Source organism: Sapajus apella, unplaced genomic scaffold (genome assembly GCF_009761245.1).
Source record: "Sapajus apella isolate SASKATOON/1434 unplaced genomic scaffold, GSC_monkey_1.0 scaffold14, whole genome shotgun sequence".
Classification (NCBI taxonomy): domain Eukaryota; kingdom Metazoa; phylum Chordata; class Mammalia; order Primates; family Cebidae; genus Sapajus; species Sapajus apella.
Genome location: NW_022436954.1, coordinates 19,862,875 through 19,889,329, shown reverse-complemented (window position 1 = coordinate 19,889,329; position 26,455 = coordinate 19,862,875). Strand labels below are relative to the sequence as shown.

Below are 26,455 nucleotides of genomic sequence, written 5' to 3'. Positions count from 1 at the left end.
CCAAATAGTCATCAGCGAATAATAATGCTTTAGCAGATGGAGTTGGAGTATCTAATAAACGTGGCAGAGTATCAGACACTGTTCTCAAACAATCAACAGTATATTAAATGCATAACATGTACCTGAAAGCATGTTATATACTGAGGGTAGAAAAAGAAATACATAAAAAAAATTTTGTGGGAAAGGACTCCTATTCAATAAATGGTGCTGGGACAACTTGCTAGTCATATGCAGAAGTATGAAACTATATCCCTACCTTTCACATATACAGAAATTAACTCAAGATGGATTAAAGACTTAAATGTAAAAAATAAAACTACAAAAATCCTAGCAGAAAACCCAGGAAATACTCTGTACACAGGCCTATACCATATTGTGGTTAAGACCCTAAAAGCAATTGCAACAAACCAGAAATTGACAAGTGGGACCTAATTAAAAAGCTTTTGCACAAAGAAGCTATCAACACAGTAAGTAACCTACAGAATGAGAGAAAATATTCTCAAACTATGCATCCAACAAAGATCTAATATCCAGAATCTGTAAGAAACTTAAGCAATTTAACAAGCAAAAAACAACTCCATTAAAAAATGGCAGATGACATGAACAAGCACTTCTGAAAAGAAGGCATACATGCAGCAAACAAATATGTGAAAAAATGCTCAACATCACTAATTATTAAAGAAGTACAAACGAAAACTGCAGTAAGATAGACCACTTAGAATGACTATTATTAAAAAGACAGGAAAAAAAAGATGTTGGCAAGGCTATAGAGAAAATGGAAGGCTTATACACAGTTGATGGGAATGTAAATTAGTTCAGCCCCAGTGAAGATTTCTCAAAGAACTTAAAATAGAACATTTTACGTTCTATTCTACCTCAGAACTACCATTTGACCCAGCAGTTCCTGTACTGATTATATACCCAAAGGAAAATAAGTCTTTCTACCATAAAGACATGTGTACTCCTATGTTCATTACAGTGCTATTCCCAATAACAAAGACATGGAATCAACCTAGATGCCCATTAACCGTGGACTGAATGAAGAAAATGTAGTACATATACATTATGGAATACTATGCAGCCGCAAAAAAAGAATGAAATTATGTCCTTTGCAATAACATGGATGTAGCTAGAGGCTATTATCCTAAGCAAATTAATGCATGAACAGAAAACCAAATACTGCATGTTCTTATAAGTGGGAGCTAAACATTGAGTACTCATGGTCATAAAGATGGGAACAGAGATGCTGAAGATTATTAGAGGGTGAAGGGTGGGAGTAGGGTAAGGGTTGAAAACTGTAAGGTACTGTGCTCACCACCTGGGTAATGAGATTATTTATACTCCAAACGTCAGTGACACACAATTTACCCATTTAACATACGTGCACATGTACCTCCCAAACCTAAAATAAAAATTGAAAAAAATAGATACCACTATGTAGCAAAAATTGGTACCTGGATTTTGAATGGTTTGTATATATTTAAATAAATCAGCTGTGATTATATTAAAAAAATGTTTTGAAGAGAGAGACATGTAGTAATTAAATACTATAATAAATGCTATTACAGAAGTGTGTATAAAGGGCTATGGGAGCTCAAGATAAGGATGTCTTCACAAAAGAAATGTCACTTGGCCTTCATGCACAGCACATGGATAGAAGTGCATTCCAGGTAGAGGAAGTAGCATGTGCAAAGGCACAGAGGCTCTTAAAAGAGCCACAATAGTAATAATAAGATGCCCTAGGCAGAGGGACTTAGATGGAGGTTTAGAAATAACACATTAATACTTTCTGTATTGTAACGTTTTCATTGGAATGTTTGGGTAAATTCTAAGGGCTGCAGGTACAGTATGATTCAGGACTTAAATATTATAACAAGGATTGATTTTTCTGTTTCTGTTTCTTTGCTGCTTCATCCCCATTCTCAGGCCCCATGTAGATACAAGATGTCTAGTTACCAGTAGCTAAAAGTTCTGGATTAAAGTCTCTTTAGTACCATCTGATCTTACTGGAATAGTATCTCAGAAGTAATCACCATGACCAAGGGAAAGGAATTCTCTGACAAGGGCTTCCCATGTAGGGAAGGAAGCAAGTGAGGTACTTTTGCCCCAAGGAGGGACTTAACGCATATTGGGTAGCAAAAACTACAAATACTCACTAAGCAGAACTATTTCAGATTTTACGCAAAGGTAAAATCTTGGCAGCTTTGAAGATTTTGATTTATGCTTTTCTTCATACTGTCTTAATATTTAAATAACTATAATTCTGAATTAAAATATTAAAATTATTTTGCCCCTAGTTTCTGACTTAAGGGGAAAATTTTTAAATGAGGATGGCATAATGTAAGATTATATTCATCAGTTTCCAACTGCTATTTGGAGAAGAGTGAGTTTCCCATGTTGCTTTCATGTACTCAGATGAATATCATTAAAACAAAGGTAAAAGTGTTAAGTATATATGAAGAATAAGTAGCACATGAGAGTTTGAATAAATGGTACAATAAAAATGTTTCATTTTCTGCCATAAAGGATAAGTTAAAAATGATTGAGTCAAACTTGTTTTTGTAGAAAATCAAAAATGTTTATACTCTTAGATTGATTAAGTTTAAAATGTTCACCCTTAATCTGATTTGGCAGTGAAGTAATTACTCTCATATAGTGAGTGATGTTTCCTTGTTACCATGTGAATTTACTGAATTTGTTGAGATAGAGCTCCAGATTGGGTATAGATATTAACAATATCTTCGTTAAATAAAGCAACAAATAACATATCAAAATAATTTGATAGGAATAAAATATTTCCTGCTGTTATATATATTTGGATACATGTACAGGTTGAATATCCCTAATCTGAGAATGCAAATTCCGAAATGCTCCAATGAACTCAAAAAGTTTCGGATTTTGGAGAATTTCAGATTTCCAATTTTCAGATTAGGAATATTCAACCTGTACTTACATAATGTATTCAAAGGAAAATAAAATCAAATTGCCTTATATGGCTTGTCATTTTCTTTATTATAATAAATTGCCACAGTAACAGTGAAACTTTGTTTACGGAACTCTTAGTGAATGAGTTATTCTGGATAATAGAATTCCATATAGCCTAATTTCCAAATACTTGATTGGTTTTTCCCTGCAGCTTAAATTTTTCTCTAAAATACTTTTCATAATTTCTTCACCTTCTTAAATAAAGTAAGTGAAAATGATTCTAATTTTTCTTTACAATTCAGGTCATTATTTGCATCATTTATTGTGCTGTGCAACAGTGGAAGTTTGCAGGGTTTTTTATCCTTTGTGAAAAAGCCATAAAGTCCTTTGAGATTTTGTGTGTTCATTATGTCCTTTTTAACCTACTTCTTTCTAATTCCTGTCACCCATTTGCTTCTGAACTTGTAGCAGCCTCTTTTCAATGCTAAAGACTTTGAAGGCATATTACCATTCTTTTACATGCTGTATATGACACAGGGGTACATAGACTCTAAATATTGACTCATAGTGGGCCAGTCTTATAGAAGCTTAATGAACATTTATTGGTTGAATGGATTTTGTAATGTGGTCATGCATTGCTTAGCAGTGGGGCTGTGTTCTGAGAAATGTATCAGGTGATTTCAACCTTGTGCAAACGTTACAGCATATCCTTACACATACCTAGATAGTACAGCCTACTTACTACACAGCTAGGCTATAAACTTGTACAATATAGAAGCTTAATAAACACTTATTGGTTGAATGGATTTTGTCATATGGTCATGCATTGCTTAACAGTGGGGATGTGTTCTGAGAAATGAATCAGGTGATTTCAGCCTTGTGCAAACACCGTAGAGTATACTTACACACACCTAGATGGTACAGCCTACTACACAACTGGGCTACAAACTTGTACAGCATGTTGTGGTACTGTAAGCAGTTGTAACACAGTGGTAAGTATTTGTGTATCTAAACATAGAAAAAGCACAGTAAAAATACAGTATTAAGCTAGGCACAGTGACTCACGCCTGTAATCCCAGCATTTTGGGAGGCCAAGGCAAGCAAATCACAAGATTAGGAGTTCAAGACCAGCTTGGCTAACATGGTGAAACCCCGTCTCTACTAAAAGTACAAAAAATTAGCTGGGCATAGTGGCGGGCGCCTGTAACCCCACCTACTTGGGAGACCGAGGCAGGAGAGTTGCTTGAACCTGGAAGGCAGAGGTTGCGGTGAGTTGTGATCACACCACTGCACTCCAGCCCTGGCAACCAGCGTGAGAGTCCGTCTCAAAAAAAAATACAGTATTATCTCATGAGACCACCATCATATATGCAGTCTGCCATTGACTGAAATCTTATTTGGCGTATAACTGTATCCACAAAGTTGTCAAACATATTCTGATAATCTTGTAAGGAGGAGAAGTATTTAAGAAGAGAGAAATTTACATTGGCACTTCCCAAAGGCAGTTATCATCTTAAAATTTAAGAACTCTAAGGTACTTCAGGAAACATATGTCGAGCTGTAAGTCTTCTGCAATCAACCTTTATCTGGCAAAGATCTTTGCCATTTGCTGTCACCTCCAAAAGAGAAACACAGCTGTCAGTGAACTCCCTTCCTTCTGCTAATGATGTTATCTTTACACCTCCTCTAGCTATTATATCTTTGCTGAACTAAAAGCCTCAAGGAAATGAAAAGTACTTCTTCACAATTGAATGTTGACCAGACCCATGCTATAAAAATATTATAAAACTTTGTTATATAGTAACTTTTTAATCTAAAGCTAAGATTATGCTTTAAATAATTTTTTTTAATGTAAATCTTCATTTATCTCATTCTTTCTTGCAACTCTTCAATTATCAGGTAAACAGAATGGTTAGGCATTTTGTTTTTTGTTTTCTTTTTGTGAAACGATGTCTTGCTCTATTGCCCAGGCTGGAGTGCAATGGCGCAGTCTCGGCTCACTGCAGTCCCTGCCTCCCTGGTTCAAGCAATTCCTGTACCTCAGCCCCCCAAGTAGCTGCAACTACAGTCTTGTGCCACCATGCCTGGCTAAATTTTATATTTTTAATAAAGATGAGGTTTTACCACGTTGTCTAAGGTGGTCTCAAACTTCTGACCTCAGGTGATCCACCTGCCTCGGCCTTCCAAAGTGCTGGGATTACAGTTGTGAGCCACTGTGCTCAGCTTTATTAGGCATTTTGGAATGGGACTGTCACAGTCCCTTCCCTCCCCCCATTTGTTTTTTTTTTCTAAACATCTCATTTAAAAATACCTATAGAGTCATGTACTAAATAGCTATCTCTTGAGGTCTGGGCAGAGTTATAAATTAAGCAGACTTTTTCCTGCTTCCTTATGTAAAGCTCTTATACTCTGGTCACTGGCAGTAGCTTTAACGATTTTTCCTGTATCCCATTCCATTGGACAATGAATGGATCTAATCACTTTGTTGATTTACATAGGTTGTTTATAATTTTCCTTTTGCAGCTACAGATGTTACCTTGAGCATCCTTATGTATATCTTTGCCTGCTTATTGAGCAGTGTCTGTGGGGTAGTTTCCTAGAATTTGTTTTGCTAAGTCGAAGGTTATGCACTTGTAACATTTTGATATATGTTGTCAAATGACACTCCAAACAATGAGAACACATTTATAAGCCAGCTACTGGTATATGAGTGTTCATTTTTTTCTATGTCTTCCACATAATTTGTTTGATTTGTTGATCTAGAGAACATGAATTATAAGTAATAAATCTCAAGGTTATTTTATATTACCTTTGATTTATGACTTCTACAAATAGCTTTCAAAAAGAGGTACATTTAATATTTTCCTTTTATCACTTCCAAGCCTATTCAGATATAAAAAGTGCTATCAAAACAAGACAATTCATTTTTTATTATTACAGGCATGAAACATTATTTAACAAGTTACTTCATCAGTCATTGCCAGATACTTCTCTTCTTTACTATTATATCACCTGTCAAGTCAGAATATGTACTGAATGCTTGTTCTTCCAAGTTGGAGTCCACAGGACAACTGTTGAACTTGTCATTACCTTTGCTAACATTTACATATGATCACTTTGAAATACTCCTTGAGTTTTTCTAAGCAGTGACACTGATTACAATGGTGACTGAACAGTAATGCATATTAAAGGAGATGTTATCAATCCAAACAAGCATTAATGAAATCTGAGCTTTATTTATTTCTTGCTTTCTTGATTGCAGGTGGATTCACCAATGAACTTGAAGCATCCTCATGACCTAGTCATATTAATGAGACAAGAAACAACAGTTAACTACCTCAAAGAATTAGAGGTGAGGCAGCTGGGCACATGAGTTGCAGCTGAAGCTTGTTACATTTCACAGACGTCATTGTGTTCAAAGAAAAGCTAAAACATTATTTTTTTAAGTCTGATCTTCTGACTTTTGCAGGAATATACTTACCTGCAGTGTTTTTTTTTTTTAATCATTTTACCAAAGTGATATTTGAGTAGTAGTAAGAAAAACAGACTACTCTTCCGTGAATATATGCCTGATTCTTAACTCATTTATCCTTGAATAGAGTTTCTAAGTTTTTTCATCAAATATGAAAATGATGTAATCTCTCTGAAGATATTCCTAGAATAATTTGGGTAAAATATGAAAAGAAAGAAAAATTTTAATAGCCTAAATATATAATCAGTATTTATTCCCAGGTAGTAAAAACTAAGGTCTTCCTATTATGTCTTCTTATGGTTGAAGTGAAAAACATTAATCACCTTGTACCTTGAAAGTTCAAACCTTATTAGTACTAAGAAAATCTGACGTCTTTGTTTAATAAATAAATTAAACATCAGTTTTCCTTTTCTCTAACATAGTTCCATAAATTGATTTTGCTTTATAGCAAACAGTATTTGTTATTTGAAAAACTAGGGGTTTTTTTCCTCATGAAATCTCTGCTTAATGCTTACAGTGCTTACAATGTATGCATATTCTGACTCATAAGTGGGTGTTGAACAATGAGAACACATGGACACAGGGAGGAGAACATCACATACCAGGACCTTTCGGGGGGTGGGGGTTAGGGGAGGGATAGCAGGGGTTGGGGGACAAGGGAGAGATAGCATTAGGAGAAATACCTAATGTAGATGATGGGGTGATGGATACAGCAAACCACCAGGGCACGTGTATACCTATGTAACAAACCTGCACGTTCTGCAGATGTGCCCCAGAACTTAAAGTATAAATTTTACAAAAAGTTACGGTGTAAATTGAATCTAAGTTTTAAAGAAACTCTAAGTTGTAGAAACATTAAATTGCAAAATGAGAGAAAACTGTTGGGAATAATAAAGTAATAAGAGTAGAATTACAGTATTTGAGAACTAGAAGGAATCATAAGATCATCCTCATTTTAGAGGCAAGGAAACAATTAGACCTAAAGACAGTGAATTGCCTGAGTTCACAAAGCAAGATATGGCAGAACCAGAAACAAAAGCTGTATCTCTTGACTTAAAATCAGGCATGCCTGGTAAACCAAGTTGGCATATATTTTCTTGTTATGTAAAAGTCCCGAATTTCATTTTCATAAATTTAGACTAGTATATTTATCAACATACATATGTCCACAAATAGTTATAAATATGTGCTTTTTAAAAATCTGTGAATTAAGAGAGAGAAACCTTTAGCACATGTTAACCAGCTTTGCATACGTAGTAGTATATTAGAATACTTCTAGAACTTGAATACCTCAACATTATGAAAATAGTTTCTCACCTTGTTCCTACTGATTTTATCACTTGTAAATTTGGAAATGTTGATTTTTATCAATACTGGGAATTAGACAATGGGTGTTCTTATAGTGCTTCATGTTTGGAAGCATGATCTATTTTTATTTAAACCCACTGTTCAGAAAGATGCAGTGGTGCGGAAAACGGTTTTTATTTTCAGGTGTACAGAAACATTATATATGTTTATTGCTTTCTTTTTTAGGAGGCGGTATTATATAAAGAGAAAGATATTTAAATTAGAAGATATATAGAAAGAAAGAGCCATTTTTTAAGTCAGTGAAAATGAAATGAAAAATACTGACTCCACCAATTTTTGGTTAAAGTAGTATAGGAATTTATACTTACACTAAGTGTAAACTTCTATTTTTGTTTATACTTATACTGTGAAGCTTCTGCTTCATATGCAAAGCAATGACAGGAAAAATATAAAAACAGAAACCAAAATAAAATATAGGCAGGCTTGAAAGTAATATAAGCATCTCCATAAACCAAAAATGAGGAGAAGCACTAAACTGGGAATGTAGCCAATGCTACCGACCCCTATTGGGCTCCAAGGCCAGGAGCAGGCTATGGTGTCTGATATTCAGCACTGTAGCATTAAGGAAGCTGACAATATTCCATGCAGGATGTAGAAACAGAACAAGGCTTACTGCTTAAAGACTGGGGTGGAGACATTCTGCTCATAGAAAGAGAGGATATCCAGTAGATTAAAAGAGATGTAAGAGACAAATAAACTAATTGCAGTGTATATGAACTGCATTGGATTCTGATTCAAGCAAACTGTATTTTTAAAAGAGAAGAAACAATTGGGAGTTTGAATACAGACTGGGTATTTGATATTAAGGAATTACTATTTTTTACTTATGGTAATGGTGCAGTGGTCTTATTTTTTACAAAAGAGGCTTTTCTTTCCAAAACATACTGAAATATTTACTGATGAAAACAATAAAAAAAAAAGGCAAGCACTAAAATAATAGACATGCAAGCTGGGCGTGGTGGCTCACACCTGTAATCCTTGTACTTTGGGAAGCTGAGGCAGGAGAATTGCATGAGCCCAGGAGTTTGAGGTTACAGTGAACTATGATAGCACTACCACACTTCAGCATGCGTGACAGAGTGAGAGCCTGTCTCAAAAAAAAGAAAAATGTAATCTATAGTTATCAAACTTACAAATAAAGAGAAGATATAAGAGGAGAGGAGAGAACCTAGAAAAAGTATTTACTATGCAATGCCAAGGTGGACAAATTACAAGGTCAGGAGTTTGAGACCAGCCTGGCCAACATAATGAAACACCTGTCTCTACTAAAAATACAAAAATTAGTCGGGAATGGTGGTGCGTGCCTGTAGTCCCAGCTACTTGGGAGGCTGAGGCTGAGGCTGGAGAATCACTTGAACCCAAGAGATGGAGGTTGCAATGAGCCGAGATCACACCACTGTGCTCCAGCTTGGGCAACAGAGTGAGAGTTCATCTCAAAAAAATAAAAAGACATAATTATTAATACTACAAAAGCTTTAGACCAATAAATTTGAAATCTTAGGTATAAGTTTTAGAAAACCATGAAATATAAAATATAAAAGTTGATTGAATAAATGGGTAAAGGATAGACTCTTTATAAATGATATTAGGAAATTGTCCATGTGGGAAAAAAAATTATTACCTTTCAAGATACAAAAAAAATCCTGTACAGTTTAAAAATTATCTAAATATGAAAAGTGAAACTTTTTACTAAAAAAATAGAGTAGATTGATAGACAGTCATGCATTGCTTAATGACAGGGATATGCTCTGAGAAATAAGTTGTTATGTGATTTCACCATTGTGGGAACATCATAGAATGTACTTACACAAACCTAAGTGATATAGCCTACTATACAGATGCTATATTGTATAGCCTATTACTCCTAGGCTACAGACCTATATAACATGTTACTGTACTGAATACTGTAGGCAGTTGTAACATAATGGTAAGTATTTGTATATCTAAGCATAGAAAAGGCACAGTAAAAATGTGGTGTTATAATCTTATGAAACCACCGCTGGGGTCCATTGTTAACCAAAATATCTTTATGCCATGCTTTACTGTAGTTGACTGATATAATTATGCTCTCAGGGTTGGGAAGGATATCTTAAATAAAACAAAGTACAAACAAGAAAGCAGTTGATAAAAGTTGCCCACCTTAAAAGTTTTTCTTCAAATGACAAAATTAAAAGATAAGCTACAAACTAGAAGCCAATACTTGCCATGCATATAACTCATAGAGGATGAGTTTACAGAATTACTTTTTCCATAATAAATTTCTACAGATTAATTTCTTTTCTTTTCTTTTCTCTCTTTTTTTTTTTTTTTTTTTTTTTTTTTTTTTTTTGTTTTTTTTTTGAGACAGGGTCTCACTCCTGCCCCAGCTGGAAGGCAGACAGGATGATCATTGCTCACTGTAACCACTTTGCCTGGGCTCAAGCAGTCCTCCTGCCTCAGCTTCTCCAGTAGCTAGGACTGCAGGCGAGCACCACCACCACTCTTGGCTTTTTTTTTGTTTCGTAGAGATGGGTTCTCTCAGTATTGCCAGGCTGGTCTCAAGCTCCTGAACTCAAGTGACCCTCTGGGCTTGGCCGCCCAAAATGCTAAGATTATAGGCATAAGCCACCACACCAATCCTACAAAGCAATTTTTTAAAAAAGAAAACCTACTGGGGAAAAAATGAGCCAACTTGAACAGTCAATTCACAAAATAGCTCATAAATATATGAAAATATGTTCAGTCTTATTAAATATAATTCTATTAGCTGATGTAGTCCATATTTCATAGTGTATTAGTCAACGTTTGCATTGGCAACAAATAGTCCCAGAACCTCAGTGCTGTTCTCATGAAGGAAAGTGAAGGCTCAAGGAAGAGTAAGCCTGGTTAAAGTTTCTACTGAGAAGTGACATACACTATCTCTACTTATGTTCTGTGCATCCATGCCTTGAAGTCAGTAGGGCGGGATAACCTACCTCCATGAATAGTATGGAGGGAATAATTGGAAGCAGATCATAGGCTATGTCCACACTGATAATAACCCCAAAATCTTAATGTCATAAAACAATAAGGCCAGGCTAAATGATCATTTGGGGCTCTGTTGGGGATCTGTACCATGTCACTGATCCGTTAGCTAGGACCCAGGCTGACAGAGCAGCCACTATCTGTAATATTGGCATTCTCAGTAGCTGAGGGAAAAAGAAAGAACATGGTGAAGCATACACTATATAAAAGCTTTCCTATAAAAGGGTCGCATGGGACTTATGTTACGTTGGCCAAAGCAAGTCATATTGCCCAAGCCTGAGTCCAGCAGAACAGTGATGTATCTTCTTGTAAGGAAGGGCAGATATTAGTGAATAGTAATACAGCCTATCACAATAACATAGTCTACTACTGCAATAAATATAACAAAATGATGTTTCATACCTATTAAAGTGGCGTAAGGTAAAAAGTATGACAAAACCAAACATGGGTAAGATTCTGGAGATACAGATGTTGTGATCTACTCATTGAATTCTAATTGTTATAACCACTGTGAAAAGCAGATTGACATGTCTATATAGAACTGAAAATGTGCATCTTATGTGACCTCATGCTTCTGCCCTTGTTAGAATTTTTCACATGTCTACATGGAGACATTTATGAGAATATTGTAGCATTTTTAATAGCAAAAAGTTTTTTTTTTAAAGATGCAACATAAATATTTACAGGAAAATGGATAAATACATATTTATACTTCTATTTAAATGAAAAATTTAGAGCTATACTGACTAATGTAGATAAATCTCAAAAACATACATACTTTTTTTTAAAGTTGTAGACACATTAAGTATGATACCATTTATATAAAATTTTAAAACTTGCAGAGCAATGCTATATGTTGCCTTTGGATACATATATAATGAAATTAATTTTTTTTTTTTTTTTTTTTTTTTTTTTTTTTGAGACGGAGTTTCACTCATGTTACCCAGGCTGGAGTGCAATGGCGCGATCTCAGCTCACCGCAACCTCCGCCTCCTGGGTTCAGGCAATTCTCCTGCCTCAGCCTCCTGAGTAGCTGGGATTACAGGCACGCACCACCATGCCCAGCTAATTTTTTGTACTTTTAGTAGAGACGGGGTTTCACCATGTTGACCAGGATGGTCTCGATCTCTTGACCTCGTGATCCACCCGCCTCGGCCTCCCAAAGTGCTGGGATTACAGGCTTGAGCCACCGCGCCCGGCCTATGAAATTAATTTTTTAAGAGAGTAAGGGTAATGTAGTATTTTATTAAAATGCACATGGAAATGACACATAAATTCAGATTAATGGCAAAAAGAGATTTAGAAGACAGTAAAGAAGACCTTGAACTCCTTTTTTTTTTTTTTTTTTTCTCCTTTAAAAAAAAAAAAAAAAATCTGAGCTCGGCACTGTATCTCATGCGTGTAGTCCCAACACTTTGGGAGGTCAGGGTGGGAAGATTGCTCGAGCCCAGGAGTTTGAGAGCAGCCTGGGCAACATAGTGAGACCCCATCCCTATAAAAAGAAGAAAAATTGGCCAGGCCTGGTGGCTCATGCCTGTAATCCCAATACTTTGGGAGGCCAAGGCAGATCAATTGCTTGCACTCAGGAGTTCAAGACCAGACTGGGCAACATGGCAAAACACCATCTGTAAGAAAAATACAAAAAATTAACCAGGCATGGTAGTCTGCACCAGTAGTCCTAGCTACTTGTGGGGCTGAGGCAGGAGGATCACCTGAGCCCTGGAGTTTGTGGTTGCAGTGAGCTATAATCGCACTACTCCACTCAGCCTGGGTGACAAAGTAAGACCCTGTCTCAAAAAAAAAAATTAACTGGGCATGGTAGCGCATGCCTATAGTCTCAGCTACATTGGAGGCTGAAGTGAGAGGATCACTTGACCCCAGGAGGCAGAGGCTGCAGTAAGCTGTGATCACACCACTGCACCACTCCAGCCTGGGTGACAGGAAGACCCTGTCTCAAAAAAAAACAAAAAGAAAAGAGAAAATATTGGCATATGGTATATATGAGTGGTAAAAATATGGATATCTGTGTTATTTGTACATTTGAAAAAATAGATATTTTATGAGTGTCAGGAATTAACTAGATTACTCAGGTAGTGATAGCAACATGCCCTATGTCTTGAAGAATTGAAATAACCTAGCAGGTATGTTTTCATTGCAGAGCCATTCTGTGCCAGCAAAGTTAAGTTATAGATGTGCTTCATGGGTAGTCAGAAATCATATTATGAAGGCACACGTGTGCCAGTGTGGTAAATGTCATGTTCTGTTACTTTCTGTATGTGGACATCTTTTTTGAGAAGCTCGTATGTGTTGACTACGTTAACTAAGGGCATTTTCAGAATTCTTGTCTTCCTATATAGAGGATTCTGACTTCTTCAGCACAAATTTTCCTTTCTCTTCAGTGATAGCTAGACTAAAATATTAGAAGAATCCATTCTGTTCTTACTTTCTTCTCAACAGAAACAATTAGTTGCTCAAAAAATTCACATAGAAGAGAATGAGGACAGAGACACAGGACTGGAACAGAGACATAATAAAGAAGACCCCGACTGCATCAAAGCCAAGGTGCCCTTAGGGGACCTGGATCTATATGATGGCACATACATAACTTTGGAGAGCAAAGACATCAGGTAAAGAAATTCTCTTTCCAAAAATAAAATTGCTTTTCAAACACTCCATTCTCAAATCAGTAAGAAATTATTTCTGTAATAAGACTAAGCTTCAGTCACAGATGAGTTTTTGAATTTGAAAGTTCAAAATACATACATGTTGAATTCCTATAAATTAATTTAAAATATTTAACATCACAGTAGAAAATGGAAGAATTTGGCTGGGCATGGTGCCTCACAGCTGTAATCCCAGTACTTTGTGAAGCCAAGGTGGGAGGATTGCCCACAGCCAGCAGTTTGAGACAGACTGGGCAATATATTGAGACCCCATCTCTTAAAAAAAAAAAAAAGGAATTTTTTTAAATTAGCTGGGCATGGTAGTGTGCACTTGTAGTTCTAGTTACTCAGGAGGCTAAACCGAGAGGATCACTTGAGCCCAAGAATTCAAGGTAACAGTGAGCCTTGATGGTGCCACTCTACTCTAGCCCAGTCTCTAGGCTGGGTGACACAGTGAGACCCTGTCTCTTAAAAGAGAGAGAGAGAGAGAGAGAGAGAATTGAACAATTTGTAGTTAAAAAAAAATTAACAAAACTACCTCTGGCTGATAAACATGGAAAACATATTTCTCAGAAATGATCAAATAAATACAAATTAAAACATTTAGATAATTTTCATGTACCAAAATGGAAAGCATATGAAAAATAGTAACTAGTAAAAATGTGGAGACTGTCAATGGAAGTGTAAATTGGTTTAACATTTCTAGAAACAATTGAGCAGTTATATTAGTTATTAAAAAATTCACGATCTTAACGTTATGTGACCTGTCTACTATTTTCTCTGTAATTCTTGACTTTAATTTGAACTCCCATAGTGTTTGGCTTTTTACAGCAGCTATAAGAAAAGGTATGAATATTGACTAATAATTAATTGTAAAGTTAAGATGCTATGAGAATATGGGGAAAATTAGACATTTCTTAAAGTATTATTGACTCAGCACAATGACTTATGCCTGTAATCCCAAAACTTTGGGAGGCCAAGATGGGAGAATCACTTGAGGCCAGGAGTTCAGGAGCAGCCTGGGCAACATAGACCTGTCCCTACAAAAAATAATTTAAAAATTAGCTGGTTACAGTGGTACATGCCTGTTGCCCCAGCTACTTGGAAAGCTGAGGTGAGAGGGTCGCTTGAGATTAGGAGGTTAAGTCTGCAGTGAGCTGTGATCATGCCACTGTGCAACAGCCCAGGCAACAGAATGAGACTCTTTAAATAAATAAATATTGTTTGTCTCACCTTTTATTGATTCATTGCTTTTTGCTTCTTGATTTTAGTCCTGAAGATTATATAGACACAGAATCTCCTGTCCCTCCAGACCCTGAGCAACCTGATTGTACTAAAATTCTAGAACTTCCATATAGTATACATGCTTTTCAGCACTTGAGAGTAAGTAGAGAACTTTAGGATTTTTTTTTTTTTCTGCATATTCTTCTTTCAGTTGGTCCCTCACTTATAAAGACTATTTCTGGCCGGGCGCAGTGGCTCAAGCCTGTAATCCCAGCACTTTGGGAGGCCTAGGAGGCTGGATCACGAGGTCAAGAGATCGAGACCATCCTGGTCAACATGGTGAAACCCCGTCTCTACTAAAAATACAAAACATTAGCTGGGCATGGTGGCGCGTGCCTGTAATCCCAGCTACTCAGGAGGCTGAGGCAGGAGAATTGCCTGAACCCAGGAGGCGGAGGTTGCGGTGAGCCGAGATCGCACCATTGCACTCCAGCCTGGGTAACAAGAGTGAAACTCCGTCTCAAAAAAAAAAAAAAAGACTATTTCTATTTCTTCTCTCCTTCCAAACAGCTTTATAATTTTATAGACATCTATTTCTTGAAATTCCAAAATATTAGTATTTCAAAATAAATACTACGAGATACTGAATTATTTGTCATCTTTTATATCTTTTGATTATGTCTCTTGAATCTTTTTCTTCTCTTCAGGGTGTACAAGAGAGAGTTAACCTTTCTGCACCTCTGTTACCTAAAGAAGACCCAATCTTCACATATTTATCTAAACGATTAGGAAGGAGTATAGATGACATAGGTCACCTCATTCATCAAGGCCTACAGAAGGTAAGTCATCAGTCACTTAAAAAGCCAGCAGGCTCTGTGTAAACAGAAGGTATTTTTCTCTTGGAAAATACCTGCATAACTTGTTTTTATCTAGCAGACGATTTAAAATTACACTTACATTGATACAAATTGCATAGTTCCAGTGCTAGGGAGAAACATGGATAGACTAGTCTCCTTTACCAGGAAGAGATGCTGAAAAGTTTTATCTAAACTAATTCATAAAAAATGAAATATAAACTGATAGAAGCAACAGGGTCTATAGGCTAGATTATATACATTGTGTATGTAAGAAAGTTAATGTTTTAGTGTCTTTAACATATCTATACACAATACATATATTATTACTGTTTTCTGAAACAGAAAAAGAATCACCACCAGCAACAAAATCTTCTGTAACTTTCTTTTAAGGGAACATCTACTTTAAAAAAATGAAGTAGGGAATTATGTAACAGGACCCAAGAATTTAAATGTGTCATTCAGGATTAACATGGGCATTTAGAAAATGTTTTTGCTCTTCTTTGCACCTAAGGAATATCATAAAATACAGGTTAGTTTCTAAGCAGTATTAATTATAGTTGTGTAAAATAAGATGTATAATTGCCACCGTTGTATACAGTTTATTCAAATACATTGCTCTGTATATTGAGAAGAATTTTCAGATAAAAGTAAGAAACTTGACTTTCAAATGCTTTATATGATTATTGTTGTAGCTGTGTTACCATCTTCATCTTATTTTTCTGAAGGTAATGTAAAACTTTTGCATTCCCAGAACTTGATGAGTAATAAGAGAAAACTGGCCCAGGATTTTACAGTATTCTTCAGAGAATGGTTAGTTGAGAGTAGACCATAGTGGTAAGTGTTCTATAGAAAGTTAAAATAGAAAGTAATTGGGTGGCTACTTTAGATCTAGCAGTTGGTGTTATTCTCTCTGGAAAGGTGAAATTTAAGCTAACACCTGAATGATAAGAAGAAACCAGAATTCAAAGATCATGGAAGAACATTCTAGGCCACAGCAAAGGCTCTGAATCCTGAATGAGGTTAGGTGATTGTATTCATCTGCTTGGGTTTCCATAACAAAATACCACTTTGGACAGTTTCTGCCCAAAACCCTCCTGACACTAAATGTACAGAGTTTTTTCTCACACTACTAATTCTCCGGTTCTCCCGACACCAACTAGGTGTCCTGCAACTCAATACAATCTGACACTAACTACCTGGAGTTAGCACAGACCCCACAGGTCAAGGACTCAGTCCCACAAGGCTACCTGCACTTTAGATGCCAGCCGGACGTCAAGGCCACCCAGCAAATCAGCATAAAGTCAGAGTATTCCCACAGTCTCCCCCCCAAGTTAGAACATCTCACAGAAGTCAGGAAAGCACTTTTCTTATTATTATTGGTTTATTATAAAGGATGCAATTCAGGAACAGCCCAAGGCATAAGCCAGGGAATAGCAAGGAGGGGTGCACAGAGCTTCCATGTCCTCTTCAGAACACCACCCTACTGGAATCTCAATGTGTTCACCAACCCAGAAGCTCTCAAAACTCTGTTGTTTAAGGGTTTCTATGGAGGTTTCACTACGTAAACATGATTGACTGAAGTATTGGCTGTGAGTGAGTAACTCAGTCTCTACCCTCTCTCCCCTCCCTGAAGGACATGGATAGGATGGGATACTGAACGATCTAACCCTCTAATCATGCCTTGGTTTTTCTGGGACCAGCATCTGTCCTGAAGCTATCTGGGGGCCACCTGCCTCCAGTCATCCCATTGGCATATGAAAACCACACATCACTTGTGTGATTCTTCACATTTTAGATTTGTGTGTCAGGAACTGGGGACCAAGACCAAATATATTTGTTTATACCACATTCTGGGTAGCTTAATAGAAATGTATTTCTCATAGCATGGAGGCTGGAAAGTCTAAGATCAAGGTCCAGTGATTTGGTTCCTGGTAAGGGCTCTCTTCCTGCCTTGCATATGGCGGCCTTCTCTGTATCCTCACACGGCCTCCTCTGTATGCATGCTTGAAGACAGAGAGAGATCTGTCTCTTCTGCTGCTTATAAGGATACCAACCCTATCAAATTTGAGCCTCAATCCTTATGACCTCATTTAGCCTTTATCCATTCCTCACAGGCTTGATAACACTTGAACATATGAACTTTGAGGAGGCATAGATAGACATTCAGTCCATAACAGATGGCATGCAGCCAAATTTGGGCCATTATTGCTGGAGCCTGGTCAGCAAGAGGAGGGATGATAGGGAGTGAAGCCAGAGAAGCAGGCCAGTGCCAGATTATGTAGGGGTCTGAAAGCCAGGGTAAAGACTCTGGATTTTATTCTAGGTGTGCTGAGAAGTTGGAGCAGAGGAGCAATGTATTGCCAGTAATACTTTAAAAGATCACTCTGACTACTATATGAAGAAGTTATTGAAAGGGCCACAACTGGAAATAGCCCTGTTAGAAGGCTGTTGCAGTAGTTCAAGAGAGATGAAGGTGGTTTGGACTAGTAGTTGTTAGTAGTGGAAATGAGAGGACTTGAACTATTGAGATATTTCGGAGTTTAGAAGCTGATGAGTTAGATGTGGGGATTGCAGGCAAAAGAGGAATCAAGGAAAACGCTTAAATTTTTGATTTGAACAACTTGAAGGAGGGGAGAGTTGGGGTTGGAGAAGAGAAAATAAGAGTTCTTTTGGGGCCATGTTAAATTTGAAATAGCTATATGAGTTTGGAATTTCAGTGAAAGCTGAAATTGGGCACATAGAGAATAATTACTACATTATGAGTATCTGAAGCCATGGAACTGGATGAAGTCATCTGAGGAAGAGTGAAGTTTGAGAAGAAGCCAGTCCAAGTCCTGGCGGCCTCCCACATGTAGTTATCAAGCAGAGGAGGAAAGCCAGCAAAAAAAGACCAGAAAGGGTATCCTACAGAATGTGGTGTCCTAAAGCCAATGGAAGAAAGTGTTCGAAGGAAGGAGGGAGTAATTCACAGTAACATTAGAACATTTATAGATATGGGGGAGATTTTATGAGAACTACAGAAGGGTATTTCTTTAAATATATATTTTTATCTTTAGTATGCTGTGATATATATTTAATGTATCATGATATATATTTAATGTATCATGATCTTTTCAGTAGTTCATGTAGAACTTTTAATTGAACTTTCTGTCCTAGTTTACACTATAACATGAAAATAAAAGATGCAAATCAAAATCAAAGCATTTGTTGATTTGAAAATAATTTTTTCAAAAGGCTATCAAAAGGAAAACTGAAACCTTCCTCACAAGTCAGTTGTGAAGTATGTACTGTCCTTTAACCAACTTCAAGTAGCAGAAGTTCATAGTTGATCTGCTCGTAGTGTTAAAACCTTTAATTGCATCACTCAAAAATCACATACTTTTCTTGAATATAGAATACTTAAGGATTAATAATTCAGATTGTACTTATTGTAATCTTAAAAACTGCATTTCACTAAATTTAAACTATTTTTAACTACATTAAAATAACTTTTAAAATAATTGGTCTTTGTAAAAGATTCAGACTATAAAAATCTATTAAAGAAAGTAAAAATAATAATTTCAAAACTGGTTTGTAATACATCCTTTTGGAGTTTTATTTTTATATATGTTTATAGTTAAAACTTAATTATTCCCCATAGTATACATTTTTAATAGTAGAATTGTGGGAGTCAAAGGGTAAATGTAATATACATTAATTTGTATGTTAATATACATTACATTTTTAAAGCTTTTTACATACATGTCAGATTGTCCCCCTGACCTGCTGTAGTAGCTTAACATTTCTATAGTTTAAAATCTAAAGTTAATATCCAGTAAGTATTGGCATTCTTTTTAGTCTTTGCCACTTTGTAAAAGGAAAACTTGTATCTTTTAAATTTCTATTTCTTTGTGAAGTTATACATTTTACATACTTTTTAGCTGTTTCATTATTTGAGTTGTCTGTTCATGTTTTTCACCCTTTTTCCTCTTTTTCTGTCTTTATATTTAGAGTAAACCTGTTTAAGTTTGTGGCTTCACTCAGATATTACATAAATAGAAAAATATTTTAAATGTTAATTTCAGGAATTTCATATTGGAGCTATTTCTAAGTAGATTAGGTCTTCTGACTTAACTTCTGAATAGAGCCCACCCAACAAGTTGTGGTCAGTTGGTGGGATTTTCAGTTTTACTTCCCTCTTGGAATAAGCTGGAGTTGGATGGTCTTTATATGAAGATCACACCATAATATGCATTCTCAGCTGATGATTAGAATGCTGTTAGTTTCTTTGCACTGTGTCCTCTTCTTTATCATTGCTTTCATTAGTCTTGCTCTTCTTCATCTTGAATTTTGGAAGAGCCAGAATATTAAAGGTGCTCTTTTTGAGCATTCTAAATTAAACTGTTTTGAGTCGTGTTTGTAATTTTACTTTTTTAATCTCTAGAACTCTTCCTCATGGGTACTGTATAACATGGCGTCATTTTACTGGAGAATTAAGAATGAGCCGTATCAGGTAGTGGAGTGTGCCATGCGAGCGCTTCACTTCTCTTCCAGGTAAGATTCCTCCTCTTCTGGACCTGATTTTCCTGGTTTTCCACATTCCTCAGGACCGTTAAAGAAACAATACGTAAGAAAACAATCAGAAGCAGCATTGCATTGTATACTTTTCTCCATCCCTATTCAAAGAAATTAGCCCACCACCAAGAAAAAAAGAAGAAAAATCACAGATGTCAAAAAGTTTAAAGTGATAATTGTGTAATATACTTTCCATTTCCATTAAGGAAACAATGTGTTACATGGGTGTCCTGTGATTCACTTGAATGGAATTAGCATAAACTAAATTTAACTTTTCTTAAAGCAAATAAATATAAGCCCTAAATTGTAAAATCATGCAGTATCTGCCTGACCTTTTTTTTTGTGACAAAATTTGTCGCTATCAGGTTAAGAACCATCAATAATGTAAAAACGAAACACTGTGATTATTTTTGCCACCTATATCTTATTTTCCTAAGCACAAGTAACTTTGAATGTCATTTTTCCTTGTCAAGTAGTTCTTCATAATCATGGAATATGTGCTGCTTTCCTTAGGCACAATAAAGACATTGCCCTGGTCAATCTGGCAAATGTTCTACACAGAGCACACTTCTCTGCTGATGCTGCTGTTGTGGTCCATGCAGCTCTGGATGACAGTGACTTCTTCACCAGCTATTATACTTTGGGGAATATATATGCAGTAAGTACTACTTTTTGTTTAATGAGACGCACTAGTTGCCACTTTCCTTTTTTTCTCTCCCCTCTCAGTGGAATGTTACTTTTTTCGGTTCCTCTTTTAGTGTGAATAATAGAAATGAAATTAGGAGGAAGAAAAATTCTCAGCACAATAGTGTAATTGTTCTATCCTCTTGCCAAAAAAAAATAATAATAATTAAATTGGAATTTGAAACTTTTAAAGAATACACCTTTTAAGGTCAGCAATATCTTCCAATGAAACCATCCTATAGTTTATCTTAATATTGTAGGGATGTGGTCACTGATCAAAGTAATGGTCATTGGAGAGTAAGATCCAGGTGTGATCTCATAAATCATTAGAGGATTTGGACAGATGCAACCAGGCCATGGCTAACATTTCTTCCCCTTGTGTATTATGTGTATATATGTGTGCTTGTTTTTGTCTCTTCAGATGCTTGGGGAATATAACCACTCAGTGCTCTGTTATGACCACGCTTTGCAGGCCAAACCTGGGTTTGAGCAAGCTATAAAAAGGAAACATGCTGTTCTATGTCAGCAAAAACTGGAGCAGAAATTGGAGGCTCAACATAGGTAATTAAGAGGAAAAATTTCACTCAGGCACTAGCACTGTAGAACCTTAGGTTAAATCTGTGTAGGAGATCAGTGTTCATTTGGTATTTGGAATTAAGAAAGAAACCTCTTCACTACTGCAAGTCCTATCCATTTCCTCCAAGTCCTGGTGGTTGTGTAGAGGAATATCTTTTTTGGTCTGTTTGTTTGTTTAAGACAGAATTTCACTCTTGTTGCCCAGGCTGGAGTGCAATGGCACGATCTCAGCTTACATAACCTCCACCTCCCAGGTTCATGCAAGTCTCCTGCCTCAGCCTCCCAAGTAGCTGGGATTACAGGCATGCACTACCACGCCTGGCTAATTTTGTATTTTTAGTAGAGACGGGGTTTCTCCATGTTGATCAGGCTGGTCTCGAACTCCTGAACTCAGGCGATCTGCCCACCTTGGCCTCCCAAAGTGCTGGGATTACAGGCGTGAGCCACCACGCCCGGCCTGAGGAATATCTTTCATTGTATGGATTCCTGCAACTAGAGAATATTTGTAGTAAAAGCTGTCATTTAAATCTTTACAGTTTTGATCATCAGTTACTTTTATGAAGTCAGATGGGGATGGAGAGACTGGAATACTTACAACTTTGTTGACTACGTTTTTATTTCCATGGAATATACTAAGTTTCAGTAAAATCACTTACATGTACAATAGTTGATCTTTCTCTTCTTGGAGAGAGGTGGTGACTCCTAGGGTTGGCCTATTGTTAAGGTAGTTAAATGACATCAAGAGACATTATTTGACCCAAATTTTAATCATAATTATGTGTTAGGTTGTACAGTAATGGAATTCTATTGTATTTGATCCTTGAGGTATAATAAATTAAAAAGCATTTCCTTTCATCAGTAGGGCTAGTTAAGAAACTTCACTCAGAAGTGAATTCTTTATGTCTCAGAATTAGCTGTAATATTTGAGTTTACTTTGGTTATTAAGGAATTAAACAGAAATTTAGAACTCATTAAATATTGTATTTGCTTATTTTCCAATCTGTTTAAGGCATAATGTGGTAGGAAGTAAAAAGGATGACAGCTTGCTTATTTATAACTGGTTTCTGTTATACCTGGCTGAGCTTTTTCCAATATCATGCTCTTAATAATTGAACTGGCTCTATCTTATACCGTCTGTATAGCTCCTAAAGTCCCTGTGTGTTACAGTGTGTAATAGTCAGTAAGGGTTTTGTGATTAAATATAATCGGGCAGCTGATTTACTGAAATCAGTTGGTGAACCATATTCCTTTCTAAGCATAATTTCTGTGGTTTTCCTGGTCTGTAACCAATAAGCTGAAGTATGAAAGCAAAGTACCTTGGCCCCTAACTCTTAACTTTGTTTTTAAGCAGATTCGAGGGAAAAACTGACAAGGAGGAAAGGATTCTAGAAAGACTTTGAATGTTGGTGGTACTAACACAAATTCTGTAGAGAGAAACAGAGTTGTTAAATATGTAAACTTGTATGTTGTCATGTATTGTTTATGGCACCTGAAAAATGCAACATACCATTTGATGTTAGGATAGTGGTATTCCTAGGTGTCATGGTTGATGCCTGCAATCCCAGTTATTCTGGAGACTGAGGCAGGGTGGAGAGGAGGAATCACTTGAGGCCAGGAGTTCAAATCTAGCCTGAGTGACATAGCAAGACCCAGTTTCTAAAAATAAATTAGCCAGGCATGGTGGTATGTGCCCGTAGTTCCAGCTACTATTCAGGAGGCTGAGGCAAGAGAACTCTTTGTGCCCAGGAGTTGTGCCCTGGAGTTGAGCCCAGGAGTGCAAGGCTGCAGTGAGCTACAATCAGGCATCTGGATCCAGCCCTGACAGCAGAGTGAGACCCCATTTCTTTAAAAAAAAAAAAAAAAAGTTTGGGAAGAATTTCACATTTATCTTTTTGCCTTGTTATTCTTGAACTGGTGGTACAGGGTTGTACTGTATGTTAAATAAAAGGAAAAACACAGTAATTGTTGCTGCAAACCAGAAAAAAAGGTATGTGTTTAAGTGGGTTTAAAATTTTATAACTTTATAGCTCTAACTTTTTCCTGGTATTAAAACATGTTAAGATCTCTCCAGCGAACACTGAATGAGTTAAAGGAATATCAAAAGCAGCATGACCACTACCTGAGACAGCAGGAAATCCTAGAAAAACATAAACTGATTCAGGAGGAGCAAATCTTAAGAAATATCATTCATGAGACTCAGATGGCAAAAGAGGCACAATTAGGTAAGTAGTGACTCCAAGTAATTGAAGACAAGTTAGGAAATTCACTTCTAGCATGCTTTACTATCATAGCTTTCTTATAGCCTTAAAGAAGTATGAAGTAGTGTTTATAACTTCCCTACATCGTGAAATCATGATTCATCACCGTTGGTATACCAAGAGGCCTGAGGAGCTGGTTTGGTCCCCCTTGCATTTTTCAGATTTACATTTTGAAATAAAAAACAAGTCTAGTCAATCCTAGAAGTCTTAACAGTTAGTTGCCTTTTGTGTTCAACATCAGTTTGGGTTTTTTTCCCAACTTTAATACGCATATTAGTCTCCTGGAGATCTTGTTGAAATGCAGATTATGATTCAGTAGGTCTGAAGTGAGGCCTGAGAGTCTGCCTTCCTAATAAGCTCCTAGGTGATGCCTGTTGCCGCAGGTCTAAAAACTGTACTATGGGGTAACAAGGCGTTACAGTAAGTGAATATGAGCCAGACCCACCCTAGAAACAACCTACCCGTACTCCTTTTTTTCTTGCTGTCTTAAAAACAGTATTTTAGAAGTAAAATTTTAGACTGGAATTCTTTTTCTTTTTTTTTTTTGTGACAGAGTCTTGCTTCATCACCAGGCGCCAGGCTGGAGTGCAGTGGAGTGATCTCGGCTCACTGCAACCTCCACCTCCCAGGTTCAAGCAATTCTCCTGCCTCAACCTCCCGAGTAGCTGGGACTACAGGCACGCACCACCACACCCAGCTAATTTTTTTGTGTTTTTAGTAGAGACGGAGTTTCACGATGTTGGCCAGGATGGTCTTGATCTCTTGACCTTGTGATCCACCCGCCTCGGCCTCCCAAGCGCTGGGATTACAGGTGTGAGCCACCGCACCCGGCTAGACTGGAATTCTTGACCTGTGTCCGATGGATGAGTTTCAGAGGGTTCTAAAATCCTCTCCAAAATTATATGTAGAATGTGTATGTGTCCAATTTTATTTTCCTGGGAAGAGGGTATATAGATTTTATTAAAATCTCTTAAGCATCTGTGATCCAAAAAATAGAACCACTGGTTTATAGGAACTTGGGTTGGCATGAGAGTAATGCTTTGGTTATATCTAGAATGTTTTGTTTCTGATTACAAGGGAGCAGATCTGACAACTCAACAGCAGAGAAAATAAAATCTCTTAATTATATCCTTCTCCCCTGATAAATAAGTTGGTCAAGAAAGCCTGTAAACCGTTGACCGTTAGCTGTGACCATTTATAGTTCATTTTGCAATTCCCTTAACAAGTTTTCTTTGCTATTTTGAGTGTAGAGTCTAATCAATCCTCGGGATTATTTACTGCCCATTCTGCTGAAATACAACCAGAGAAACAAAATTATGAAGTATATAAAGCAAATTCTGTCCAGAAAGATGGCCAAAGTCTCTTAAAACTATGTAATCAATAGATTTTATAATCATAGAGCATAATTGCTGAAAGATATCTCAGTAATCATCTAGTGTAATTCCTTTTTTTATAGGCGGAAAAACCGGGACTTCTTAGAATGATTTGATTAACCATTAATGAGTATTTCTCTATATAAGTACATCCTATATAAGTGATCTGCTAGGCTATGAGGGATACAGAGTTGATACTAAATGACTTAGTCTAAGAAAATCACATTTATTGTTGACCTTGCTCATCATTTGTGTAATTTCCTTATTCCAGGAAATCATCAGATATGCCGACTGGTCAACCAGCAGCATAGTTTACATTGCCAGTGGGACCAGCCTGTACGCTATCATCGTGGAGATATCTTTGAAAATGTGGACTATGTTCAGGTCATTTTCTTGGTCCAATCTGGTTCTTACAAACTTTTGCTTTATAAAATTTTTTTTAAATTTTTGTGTTTCCCCTTGATTCCTTATATATTTGACCTCTAAAATTTGTGATTGTCATTTAGATCTTTAAGATTTTGAGGTTGGGCACAGTGGCTCACGCCTGTAATCCCAGCTCTTAGGGCGGCAGAGCCAGAAGGATTGCTTGAGCCCAGCATTTCAAGACCAACCTGAGTAACTTGGTGAAACCCCATTTCTACAAAAACATATGTAAATTGGCAGGCATGGTGGCATGCACCTGTAGTCCCAGCTACTCGGGAGGCTGAGGTGAGAGAATCACCTGAGCTCTGGAGGTCAAGGCTGCAGTGAGCCCAGATCATGCCATTTGCACTCCAGTCTGGGCAACAGAGCAAGACTGTGTCTCAAAAAAATAAATAAATAAAAATAAGAGAGAGAGATTTTGAGTATCTGTTATGTTTATGAAGTCAGATTTTATAGAGAGTACTCAGTAACTCCATGAATGCTTTCTGTTTCTCAAAGTACCATCTACATATTTATATGCACATACATTTGATTCTTTTCTCCTTTACCGTGAGAGCTAGAATTGGACTATTATTGTTGAACTCAAAGCTTTCATCTCCCCACTTTACTATTAGAGTAAGACGTATTTAAAATTTGAGAGCGACCATGCTATTTGTTTCCTGAAGTAATCAGTCCAATTATGTTGCCTCAACCAACACCAACAACAAAATACTCATTATCAACAGAAAATCTTTATTAAGCACACTGCTAGATGTGTGCTTTCTCTCACTTTCTGTCTCTATATACATATATGCACACACATATACATATATAGAATCCCAATCTATATAGTTGGGAAGAAATAACAAATGCAATGATACCAAATAGTATATAATTGTTATTGAATAAGTGATACAGACAGCAAGTACAACCAGAATTCTGACTATCAAAAAAAAAAAAAAGGGATACAAAGACTGAAACTTTTTGAGCACTGACATGATGCCCAAAAGAAATCAGATTTCACATTTTTTTATTGGGATGCTCAACAGGTAAGTGTAATAAAATATTCAAAAATCCAAAAAAATCTCAAATCTGA

General features: G+C 36.6%; 1 protein-coding gene and 1 long non-coding RNA gene across 6 annotated transcripts in view; one reads left to right on the top strand and one right to left on the bottom strand.

The window, feature by feature from the left end:
• Window positions 1-17,223, bottom strand: LOC116555108. The gene is made up of 3 exons (XR_004270376.1): window positions 17,210-17,223; window positions 10,661-10,665; window positions 1-351 (listed from the first exon to the last, which is right to left on the bottom strand). It is a non-coding gene; the product is annotated as an uncharacterized LOC116555108 (long non-coding RNA).
• TTC17 (tetratricopeptide repeat domain 17) overlaps window positions 1-26,455 on the top strand; it is a 137,421-nt gene that overhangs the window by 19,467 nt on the left and 91,499 nt on the right. For 4 of the 5 annotated variants that reach the window (XM_032283548.1, XM_032283549.1, XM_032283551.1 and 1 more), the window contains exons 2-10: window positions 6,188-6,277; window positions 13,226-13,395; window positions 14,703-14,814; window positions 15,363-15,494; window positions 19,936-20,045; window positions 20,580-20,724; window positions 21,172-21,311; window positions 23,388-23,548; window positions 25,229-25,341. In XM_032283548.1, coding sequence (XP_032139439.1) covers window positions 6,188-6,277; window positions 13,226-13,395; window positions 14,703-14,814; window positions 15,363-15,494; window positions 19,936-20,045; window positions 20,580-20,724; window positions 21,172-21,311; window positions 23,388-23,548; window positions 25,229-25,341 — 1,173 coding nt within the window. Of the gene's footprint in view, window positions 1-6,187; window positions 6,278-13,225; window positions 13,396-14,702; window positions 14,815-15,362; window positions 15,495-15,902; window positions 16,042-19,935; window positions 20,046-20,579; window positions 20,725-21,171; window positions 21,312-23,387; window positions 23,549-25,228; window positions 25,342-26,455 lie in introns of those variants that run through there. The other variant, XM_032283550.1, reaches the window with a different exon arrangement.